The sequence below is a fragment of the Protopterus annectens genome, chromosome 8.part0 (assembly GCF_019279795.1).
Source record: "Protopterus annectens isolate FY-2018-M chromosome 8.part0, PAN1.0, whole genome shotgun sequence".
NCBI classification, from domain to species: domain Eukaryota; kingdom Metazoa; phylum Chordata; order Ceratodontiformes; family Protopteridae; genus Protopterus; species Protopterus annectens.
Window position 1 is genome coordinate 1962739987 of NC_056741.1, and position 12368 is coordinate 1962752354.

General features: G+C 43.1%; 1 protein-coding gene across 1 annotated transcript in view; it reads right to left on the minus strand.

Annotated features, from left to right (window-relative positions):
• AP1G1 (adaptor related protein complex 1 subunit gamma 1) overlaps positions 1-12368 on the minus strand; it is a 4036072-nt gene that overhangs the window by 144330 nt on the left and 3879374 nt on the right. Inside the window, exon 26 of the mRNA XM_044079548.1 lies at positions 3135-3295. Within this exon, the coding sequence (XP_043935483.1) occupies positions 3135-3295 (161 nt within the window). The remainder of the gene's footprint in view (positions 1-3134; positions 3296-12368) is intronic.

Sequence of the window (12368 nt, forward strand, 5' to 3'; positions counted from 1 at the left end):
TGATTATTACTACTAGGCCGCTCTTCTTCCCTTCTGTTTTCTCGGGCTCTATTATTTGCTATTCTTTCACTACAGCATAAAGCCTGAGTGTTGTCAGCTTCATTGTCAGCCAGTTGATTATTTGTTTCAGTCACCCTCTGGGTTCCATCTTAGGTTGCATTACCTGGGGCAACTTGGGTATGAAATACCTTTGGTGGGGGTGGACAGGCCATATTATTAGCACAGTCATGCAAGTCTCTGGTTATTTTTCTTTTTTTATTTTTTAGTAGTTTAGCCATGGTAGCTTCTATGCTTGAAAAAATCCTAGCATAGTCATATCTGTATCAAAGGAACTCATTGTCAGTACTAATGGCATGTTCTAATAAGTCTAGATCAGCCCTTAGGTTAATTTCAACACTGTAAAAGTTAATTAGTGACTGTAAAAATTCAAAACCCTGTTTATCAAACAACCCAACCAGTTTGTGGTGAAAAACAGACTTGTCAATTAACCCCACAGGGTAACGCCATTCTCGTAACCCTTTCGGAATGATTTTTTTATCGATACATTATTTTAGATAAGCCACCGAGTTGTAGCTTGCAGCATCTAAACAGTTTATAGTCAAAATCATTCATTAAAGCGTTGATATTACTCACCGCTCCACTCCGTTCGGGTTCCGCTCCACTAACAGTCACATTACCAAAAAAATCTCCGATTGCATTCTCCTGGTTAGCTGTGTTGGCGTCTAACTGTTGCGAAGTAGGCAACCTATTGCAGATGTCACGGCGGATGTTACTCGCATTTCCGTTAGGTGTAGCCTGTAGTACCCTCCCTGTTTCATTCATATGTGGTGGGTTAGTCCGTTCCGGCTCAAAATTACGATTCTGATGAGGGGGATAAGTGGCATTCTTCTCCTCTAATTTCTGGGTCAAGTTATCCACCCGACCCAGCAATAGATTCACAAGAGCTGCTAAATTCCCTATGGCATTCGCTTCCAAGGGAATAGATGTGGAAGTCCCAGCATTCCCATCCTGCTGTGTAAATAAGGTTGGTGAGCCACTGCTATTGCCGCTTGCCATGATCCAACGAATACAGACTAACAAACTGTGTAAAAATTCAATACTCCAAAATGAAAAAACACTTGGATCCAAGCCCCGTAGTAGAATGTGGCTCAATAACCGTTTTTTTTAAAAAAAAAATTTTTATTATTTATACTTAGAGGAGAGGGAGTTGATGTGGCAGATTAGAACTGCAGCATACACACCTCCAGGCTTAAATGAGTATGGTTCAATTAAAAGTGTTTTGAAACTCAAAGCCTTAAGTAGATGACATAATAAAAAAATGTATATTGGGATTGTTTTATTAGTGTGGAATGTATTTAGTAATTTTGGTAGTTTTAAGCTCGTTATAGAGTTTATTTATATAATAATATATATAATAATAGAAATATATACATACATAAAAAATATTCTTGCTTTTTATATAATAGTAGCATGTTGCAATCTGAGCTATAATAAGTGGCATTATGTGATTAGATAGATATGCATAGATTTTCTATTTAGGTAAGATAGTATAATAATTAAATTTTTTTTATTTTATTTAACATTTGTTGACCGGGAAAGTCTGACTAGGTTCCACAGATCCTGTTTTCAGCATAGGCCCGGGGAGAAATGCTCCAGAAGCATGTCTTTAGAATGTTTGCATAATAATTTGGTTATTTGAAATGAATCCGGTTTTAGTACATATATACGTAATGAGGTCTTTGCATACACACATATATAAAAGTTTACAAAAGTTGTTAGTTATTCTAAGCTATTTTATGTTACTATAATTAGCTATTAATTGTTTTTTGTTATTGATATGCTTGTACAGGTTTTAATATTTTTTGGCTGTGACTACCTGTTAAGTAAAATACGTTTTTTATATGGTTTAAATGTATATAGTGAATTAAATAATGGAAGTATATTCTTTAGCTTAAACTTAGGTAGTCATAGCCATTTTAAGAATGTAATTGACTAGGATAATTGAATTAATCATCCACTGGGCTGGTATATAAAAGATGTGTTTTTTTGGAAAATTACTTGTCTGAAGAAGTTGGGGCAGAGACCCCTTCGAAAGCGCTTACAAGTATAAACATATATATATATATATATATATATATATATATATATATATATATATATACACACACACACACACACACATATTTACATATACCCAGTCAGAACATTTTGGCGAACAAATGCTAATAAAGTTGAAACAGATTTAAGGCTAGACTGGGTGATAGGTCTTCACATAGAATGTACTGAAGACACTTTAGGCTATAAAGTAGTTTTATTTGGGTGCTGCATATTCTTGGAGGATGACAACATAGTACCATGTTAAGTAACAACTTTCGTACTTCAGAAAATGACTGTATATTACCTGTGTACGGGAGTATACCCTCCTCAGAGACACTGGTGTTTTTTTTTTCTTCAACTCCTTACCAATTTCTTTTCGATTTCCCCAGTACCAGGTTTTATAACATTTGCCTTTTCTTATGCTTTCATTAACTATAGAAAGGATTCCCCACCCTGATCAAAACACTGACATTTCTGGAAAAAAACACTAGTTAAATCCTGCCACAACCACAAACTGCATGACAGCTGGAAGTTTGAATGGAGAACGTTTAAAGAAAATAACTGTCAAACAGTGTAGCCATTAAGCAGGTGAAAATAAATATACACGTATACACAATATGAAACACTTGAGACAACAAGAAAAAAAATACTTAGCTGGATTGATCGTTTGCCTCGCACACATTCAGAAGTTCTATCGGACAATGGCTGCCCAATGAATTTCAGGCCATCATAGATGACAAATCCTAATATTATGATCAACTATCAAAGTGACCTTTTCTAATGATCTAGTATTAATCTCCCTTACTTCATTTTCCAGTGCATACATCTGATATCTTCTCTTACATGTATGGCCAAGCACAGCCCTATTTTTACCTTCCCTCTCATGTCAGACTGTATACCCTGGAATTACAGTTCTTCACAATCCCATGACTTTATCAAAACATTTTACTTGCCTTGTACCCAAAAAGGTACAAAAATGGTGTATTTCTAATTACTACACAAATCCGTGTATCCAACAAAAGTAAAATGTTACCCACCTTTGGTACAGCGGCCTGGAACACAAAGTCTGTCATATCTGCTTCAGTGGTGTTGAAGGCAGCCATTGTTATAACCGTAATATTAGGATTTGTGTTGGACCTCTCAAAGGAGAAATCTATCTTTAAGCCATTTTTGTTGTATGCAGTCATTGTAGGAATTCCTAAAAAAAAATACAAATAGCACTAGCAACAAAGAATTATACAGAAATTAAAATGCAAGCCCCATGCAATTGTGAGACTGGAGGAAAAATAAGTAAATAAAAAAAAAACATGCATTTTACAGTAAAAGATTGTTCTTATGGAACATCTGTACAGCCTCATCGTCACAAAATCCAACATCACTTTATGTATTTGATAACCAGGAAGAAGGGTTGGGTTCAAGGACCCTTTTTTGCCAAAAGACGGGCATAAACAAAGTACAAGGTTAACAAGTATGGAGTAATGAACTTTTAGTTATGTACTCACCATAACTTCAGATGTTTGGGATCCATCTCGCCTACATTCTGACTGATGGGTTCGGAGCCGATCCCTCGGCTCCGACTCGGCACGCTTATGCCAAAGAGCGAAGTCTCTAATTGGCTGAGCTTACTATATCCCAGGATGCACCACTACCAGTCCCCCAGATCTAGTTTGTCCGCATACATGCACACATGCACGCCCTGCTTATATAACATCGTCAGATGAAACAAGATAAACAGTAAAACTCAAAACCGTTCAATCTCTTCTGATCTCCAAGGCAGGGGGAAGGAGGGTGGGTTTTAGGAATGTAGGCGAGATGGATCCCAAACATCTGAAGTTATGGTGAGTACATAACTAAAAGATGTTATGCGATCCTATCTCGCCTACATTCTGACTGATGGGACAGCGTCCTAGCACCTGAATCCTGGGTGGCTCACTGGAAAACACTCCTGAGTACCGTGGAACCAAATGATGCTCGTCCTTTAGATGCCACATCCAATTTGTAGTGGGAAATGAAAGTGTGCGGGTTGGACCAAGTAGCCAGCACAAATTTCCGATATAGCGAGCTTGGAGTGAAAAGCTATAGAAGTAGCCATAGCTCTGGTAGAATGAGCTTTGATAGATGTTGTAAGTTGCTTATTCGAAGAATAAGCCTGAGTTATGCAATCTCTGATCCATTTGGAGATAGTAGCTTTTGTGATGGTTTGACCCAATTTATTATCTGAGAAGGACACAAACAACTGGTCTGACTTACGAAGTTGCTGAGTCCTGTCTAAATAGAAGCGTAATTGCCTGTGAACATCCAATTTATGGAGAGTGTATTCTGCTTCATTAGAGAATTTTGGGAAGAAAACTGGTAGCTCTAGAGATTGTTGGAGACAGAAACTAGAACAGACCTTTGGGACAAAGGATGGATTAGGCCTAAGTGATACTCTATCCTTGTGGAAAATCAAGTACGGTGGCTTAATAGACAGGGCTTGAAGCTCTGAAACTCTTCTTGCAGAAGTAATTGCAACTAAGAAGGCAGTTTTCCAAGACAGATATTTTAGCTCACATGTAGCAGCCGGTTCGAAAGGGGAAGATGTTAATGCGCGAAGCACCAAATCAAGATCCCACGGAGGCGCAGGATGAAAAATTGGGGGTCTTAACAGGCACGCACCTTTAATGAAAGTTTTGCATAGTCTGCTGCTCATCAATGGAGGATCCATGGATTCGTGGAATTTAGAGATAGCCGCTAGTTGGACTTTAATAGTAGAGACAGAAGATCCTTGATTAAACAGGGATGTTAAGAATTTCAAAACCTCTGGGATAGGAGCAGTGATAGGGTCTAAGCCCTTGAGTTGAGCCCAGATAGCAAACCTCTTCCACTTACTGAGGTACAATTTGTTAGTGGTGGGTTTGTGGGCCGAAGATAAAATGTGAACAACTTCCGGTACTAGTGTGTGACTTCTGACTAAAGTCGGAAGTGGAGGAGCCAAGCTGTCAATTTCAAAGATCGAAGGGACTGATGCTGATGTCCCGACTGATGAATTAGCAGGTCCGAATTAGGTCTAAAGTCCACGGATCGTCCACCGCATGCTTCTTCAGGTAAGGAAACCATACCTGACGAGGCCAGTATGGGGCAATCAGTAACATTGGACCCCAATTGAGAAGCTTTTGAATGACTTTGGAGAGAAGTGGAATCGGAGGAAAGGCATAAAGTAGCCCTGTTGGCCAAGGTTGTGCTAGAGCATCCATAGCTGGTACTCCCTGATGTGGGATCAAGGAGAAGAACCTTTGGCACTTGGTGTTTAGTGGAGTTGCAAATAGGTCGCAGCACGGCGTCCCCCATCTCCTGAAAACCTGAGCTGCTACTGTCTGGTTTAGAGACCACTCATGAGGAGAAAGAATTGTCCTGCTCAATTTGTCTGCCAATATATTTGACCTTCCCGGAATGTGGGTCGCTACCAAGAAGCGGTTGGTAGCTACAGCCCATTCCCACACTCTCATGGCCTCTCTGCAAAGGGGGTAAGATCTGGTCCCTCCTTGTTTGTTCAGATACCAGACCACCGACATGTTGTCTGTGTGGATGGCGATGATGCCCTGAGGAAGAAACTTGTGTAAGGCCTGTAGGGATAGAAGTACAGCCCTCATCTCCAACACGTTGATGTGGAGAAGAGCTTCGTCTGGAAGCCAGGAGCCCTGAACTAGCCTGCCCAGACAATGCCCCCCCCACCCTATCTGGGAGGCATCTGTCGTCAGGGTAACCACTGGAGAGGGAATAACAAAGGGGCTTCCTTGATTCAGATTGGATGTCTGAAGCCACCAGCGAAGGTCCCGTTTGCATATTTCCGTAATCATGATGTGATGATTGAGAGGAAGATCCTGAAAGGACCATTGAGTTGACAATAGCCACTGAAGAATCCTCATGTGCAATCTTGCCAGAGGAACTAAAAGAACCGTGGCAGACATTGAGCCTAAAACTTGTAGAACCATCCTGGCTGGGGCTTTGGATCTCGAGATCAGAGCTTGAACTTGGCCCTGTAAAGTTTGGATCCTTTCGGCAGGAAGAAAGACGCATCAATCTTGAGTCTATCTCTGCTCCTATGAACTTTATGCGTTGAGAGGGCAGCAAGACAGACTTTGACCAATTGAATGTAATCCCCAGGGTAACACCCAGGGAGATGGTGGCTTTGAGGTTGTCCATTAGTAGATGCCTGGTGGTGGCAGTCAGGAGCCAGTCGTCCAGATAGGGAAACACTTGGAATCCAAGACTTCTCAGGTGAGCCGTCACTACTGCCAAACACTTGGTGAACACCCTGGGGGCTGTGGTGAGACCAAAGGGCAGAGCGCAAAATTGGTAATGACTGACTCCCAGGCTGAAGCGCAGATATCTCCTGGACGCCTGATGTATCGGTATGTGATAATAGGCGTCCTTGAGGTCTATGGAGCACATCCAAACATCCTTCTCCAACAATGGGAGAATGGATTGTAACGTGACCATTCGGATTTGGATTTCGTGACGGATTGGTTCAGTCTGCTGAGATCCAATATTGGTCTCAGGTCCCCTGTCTTTTTTGGCACTAAAAAGAACCTGGAGTAATTTCCTGATCCGATCTGGTCTGTGGGGACCAGTTGGATGACTCCTTTTTCTAGCAGCTTTAAAGCTTCTGCGGCTGCCATTTCCCTTTGACTGGGTGGTGGGTCCGGGATTCTTTTGGACGGTGGGGGCGAGTATGTGAATGGGATGGTGTAACCTCCGGCAATGATCCGAAGCACCCATCTGTCCTGAGTGATTGACTCCCAGGCTTTTAGGTGCTTGGCAAAACGACACCCGACTGGCTCGAGCAGCACAGCCGGGCAATCCCTCATGACGTGTGGGAGGCTGAAGAGCCACGAAAGGACTCGCGGTCTCCAGAATTGCGGGGCCCTCTGCCGCCTCTGGGACGGCGTCTCCCTGAAAAATTTCCCGTCCTCTGCCTCTGGAAGGGGAATCTTCCTGCTGTTGGGAGAAAAACTTACGGGATTTGGAACCACATTTTCCCCCTCCTTTAGCCTTGGGGTAAGGCCGAAGGGAGTGGAATAACGGGCACCTACGGCAGATAAAGTTTTTCCCTCTTGCTCACAGCGGGTAAGGGTGTCTTTAACCTTGGGTCCAAACAAGGAGGACCCATCAAAGGGAGCGTCGGTGAAGGAAGACTTGAAGGCCTCCATGAACTGACACAAGCGGAGCCAGGCTTGTCTCCGTGAGCCACGCCTGTGCCTGCCGCTCTACCCGCCCCTTCGGCCGCATAGGAAATGAGCCTCATGGACGAGTTAGAAATTGACGTAAGGATAGCCAACTGAGAGCTAACCGACTGGGCTAGCTGCTCAGGTAGGTTACCGAGAGGAATCTGACAACTCCTTGACCAGATCCCTCTGAAGCCTGGTAAAATGTGCCAAATAATTCAGAGACCTTAAAGTAAAGGCCGCTGAAGTCAGGGTGCGCTTCCCGTGCCTGTCCATACTCCTAGACTCCTTATTAGGAGGATGGATGGACGTTGAAGCCTCTGCCACGTCCTGTTGTGTAGCAGATGCCACCACCATGGCATCTACAGCCACGCCTTTAGTGAGGAACTCCTTCTCGGGGGGAGCAGACAAAAATTTATTTGGACGAGAAGGGACTGGTTCCACGGTATCTGGATGTTCCCACGCCCTTCGACAAACTAAATCCAGAAGCTCGTCGAAGGGCGGAGACACCCAGGAGGCGGAGGGCTGAGCCCCAAAGGCCTTGAGGAGCACTGACTCATCAGCAGAGGGGGGTTTGGATATCCAGCCGCCTCGTTGTTTGAGGATCTCTAAGATGTCTGCAAAGGAGACATCATCCGAGGACGACTTCGGGGACCCCTCTGCATCATCAAGATCAGTGTCTGATGTAATAGACTCGGGGGAGTCCACGTGCTTCCTCTTGCACGATCTCTTCCTTGGGGGTTCCTCCGAAGACAACTCCGAAGAACCCTCAGGAGGAGGGGAACCCCCAATGGGGGTAACCTCAGGCCCCGGGGCTCCGCTGACTACGGACAGGGAACTGCCAAAGACCCAGTCTCCACGCCCAGGAAGGTGCCGGTAAAGCCGGAGAGATGGCGAAGAGGACTTGGCCAAGGCACTCCTCATGGCTCTGAAAGCCGGACCCCAGAATCCTGGGAGTGTCCGGTCCCGAGCCGTGATAGCCGACGGAAGTCCCGCAGCAAGCACCGAGGGAGGCTCGGAACCGAAAGCATAGGTCCCGAAACATCACCCCGGGTCCAGCCGAAGAAGTCCGCGTACCAAACTCGGACCCGAAGGCCCGGGTTGGAGTAAGGGTCGGAGCCGACCCTGAGATCTCCACCGGCTCCAACAGCACCTGCTCCGACGGAGCCGAAGCAGTCGGAGGAGGAATGGCAATGGGTGGGCCAAGGTCATCGGCTCCGAAGCCAACTGGGTCGGAACCGAAACAAATTTTTGGAAGACTGGGGACTGGAACAGTCTTTGGAGCACCCTGTCTATATCAGAATCTGACATCCTCGAAGACCGAGAGGAAACAGAACGGGTTCGAGACGGCCTCTCCAACGGCCCCAAAGGACTAGGGGACCGGCTCCGAGGTGAGTCAATGACTATCGGCGCGAAGGAATACACACAGCAGATTCCATCGGTGCCGAGGTGGACTTCGGCGCCGAGGAGGAAGTGTCTGGGCGGGCGACCCTTGTCGGCTCCGAGACCAGTGGAGCCGGCGAAGGTGACTCGCCTCTCGATGCCCCAGCCATCGGCTCCGAAGCCAGAGGAGTCGAGACTGGTGGCATCGAGGCAGACCGTTCCATCCTCGGCTCCGAAGTCCTTGGAGCCGAAGGAGAGGCCTGCCTATGTCTCTTGGCGGTCGGATCCGACGGACTGGTCGGAACCGGCGCCCTTTTCTTTAGCGGAGAAGGAGAGGATGCCAAGGCTTCTTCGAAGAAGGTTTAATTAACCCTTAAGAATTAATTTATTTTTCCTCTCCTGGAGGACCCTTGAGGAAAAAGCGTGACACACGCTGCATGACTCCTGTAAGTGTTTTGCACCTAGACAATACACACAGAGCGAGTGATCGTCTGTGATGGACATTTTAAAACTGCATTTGGTGCATTTTTTAAAGCCCGAAGGCCTAGGATTTTGAGACATTATGGAAAGTGATTTTGACACACACAAAACAAAATACAACTGACTTTCCGATAACACTTCCTAATAATAGGTTTTCAAATAACAAGGGTATTTTGAAACCCTGTAAGTTTTTAAAGAAGGTTGACTGACCTGGAAGGCCCTGGAATGAAGGAGGCCTACCAAACACAACCCAATCACACAACAAGTCTTAACCAACTCCAAACACACACAAAGAGAATAATAGTGAACAATAGCTGTTAAAACAGCTTTTTTGTGAATAGAACACGAAATTCCTGACAGAAAAAGATAGTAGAATTACTACTTAGCTCAGCCAGCTCGAGACCACGTCTTCGCAGATTAGCGGCAAACGAGATCTGGGGGACTGGTAGTGGTGCATCCTGGGATATAGTAAGCTCAGCCAATTAGAGACTTCGCTCTTTGGCATAAGCGTGCCGAGTCGGAGCCGAGGGATCGGCTCCGAACCCATCAGTCAGAATGTAGGCGAGATAGGATCACATAACATCAAATAATTTAATTAAACCACATTAGCAATAAAGTGGAAAAGATTAACAAGTTGTCATACGCATTACAGCCGACACATTATAGGGCAGGTTGCAGACGATGCCTAGTAAATATCATAGATATATATATATACATATACATATATATACATATACATATATATATATATATATATATATATATATATATATATACATATACATATATATATATATATATATATATATATACATACATATATATCAGAGATAAAACAAGCATTAGGAACCATTCTGACTAGTCTACGTACAGACACACTTACAAGTCACAGTGGATACACAGTAAGCAATGTCCCCCTAAAGAGACACAGAAAATTTATTTTACCGGCAATACATAGTTAGAATTTGGTTTTGGGCTTCAGCTGAGTATATCTAGCTCAGAGGAAAATCCGAATGTTATACACCCAAGAAAACAACTGGGCTAAAATTAAACTTCATCAGACATGGAGCTGCAGCTATAGACACACACAGCGTAAAGTGGTCAACTAGGCTATTTTTTCTACATTTATGAAAATTAATTTTTCTTAGGCTGGTGAGAGTGTGATTCCAGTTAGCTGGGGCAACACTGCTAAATCTTTTTTCACCTACAGACTGCAATGAAAACAGCCTGTTAAGTGTCAGTGTACTGTCATTTAGAAAACAGAGGATATTAGGGCTGTTTTTGCTTAAAGATTTTAAGGGAGGGGATAATGACATCATACAAAGCTGTAGTAGAGTGACCTACTCAAGAACCATCAGCTAGTTAGCCTTCTGTAAAGTTAGATAGTGGTACTCAATATGACGACAGGTATACACAAATATATCAGTAGATGTACAGTATACCTCCTTGAGGGAGGTTTTGTTAGAATGTGCACAGCTACTAGGTTAGGTAATCCATATAAAGCTTGAGATATACTTAGTAGAACTTGTACTTGTTTTCATGGTTCCAGATCAATGACTGGATTACTGGATGCGACCTCAGTGCTTTTTCAGAAGCTTGGATCCAGGGCTCTGGCTCCTTGCCCTACTTAATTCCCTCTGGTCCCAGATTACTTCAGATCGAATCTTCCTGCTTATAGTTTAAAAATTCCTACCAGAAAACACCTAAGCACAGGTATAAGTTGATCTCCTTATCTGACAAAAAGGGAACATGATAAGAAGGAACAGCAAAAAAGGATGTCCAAGAGACAAGGCCCCCACTCAGATCCAAATATTCAACTGGGACTCTGAAAATGGCAATTTAGGAAGAGGGATGGAGGAAGGTATGTTGAACCAGATGAAACATGACAACATAGATATAAGCAATGAGGTAAGTACATAACTTATCTCATGTTGTTTTTCCATCTGATTCAACTATTGGGGAAAATTCCCAAGCTACCAAAAAAACTGTGTGGTTTCAAGGAAAATCATTCCTAAGTCTGGAGGACCAAAGGACATATGGGATTCTGGATTGTACATCAAGCTTGTAGTGTGACATAAAGGTATTAACAGTAGAACAAGTAGCTGCAGCACAAATCTCATCCATGGAAACCTTACCCAAAGAAGCAGTAAATGTTGCCACCACTCTGGTAAAATGACCCTTTGGGTTTGTTAGTTAAGGTCAGTTTTTTTTTTTCCAACTGTCCAGACTTCCACCTCATATTTTTGGTCTGTTCCTCATAAAATCTGTGGTGTTCTGGTAAAACACAGAGTACCGAAGTCACTAAATAATGGCATACATTTGACTGACTTCTTATCCTTCAGAAAAAAATGCATGTTAACACAAATCCGGTTATTCTAGCAATGTTGGAAGTCTGTTAACAGCAACATTTAAAATTTGTCCTTATTTTTGGGAGTTTTGTCCTTCCATTACTTTAGACTTCGCCCAGATTTCTTGTGCTAAAAGGCTGACAGGCGTAAACAAAGGCAATACATTCAGAAAGACACCGTGACAGTGTTACCTTAGAAACTCCATGACCCAAATTTAACATATGAAAAGGCAAGGAATTGTTGATTAGACTGACATCTTTTGTCTGTAAAAGAAAACACCTGGGTTGATCTTGAGCATCCAATAAATGTAAGGTAAATTCCCCTTTATTTGAGAATTTTGGGAAAAACATCAAAAAATTAATGATTTGATTGAGATTTGAGTCGCAGACTGCCTTTGGAAGGAAATGGCAATTTGTTCTCAGAGATACTCTATGAAAACCAAACAAGTCAGTTGCAAAATAGTCTGCAACTCCCAGATCCTCCTTTCCGATGTGACTGCTACTAAAGACAGCTTTCCAAGAAACCAATTTCAGGTGCACTGAAGAAGCGGGTTCAAATCTAGCTTTATTTGGAGCCTGGACATAATGGCAATGCCCTAAGGGGACAGAATCACTTACATATTGTCTTAAAATGAAGATTCCTATCAAGAAGGCCTTAGAAATTCTTAGGGAAGTGATGGATGTCTGATTCTGTCCCACAAGAAAACTGGAAATGGCTGCTAGCTGGACTTTTTCAGCAGAAAAACTGGATCCTTTCTGAAATAATTCTGCCAAGAAATTCAAAACTGATGGAAGAGGGACTAAGAAATAGTAAATCTTTTTTTATTTGCTAAGGTAAAGCTTTTTTTTTTTTATGA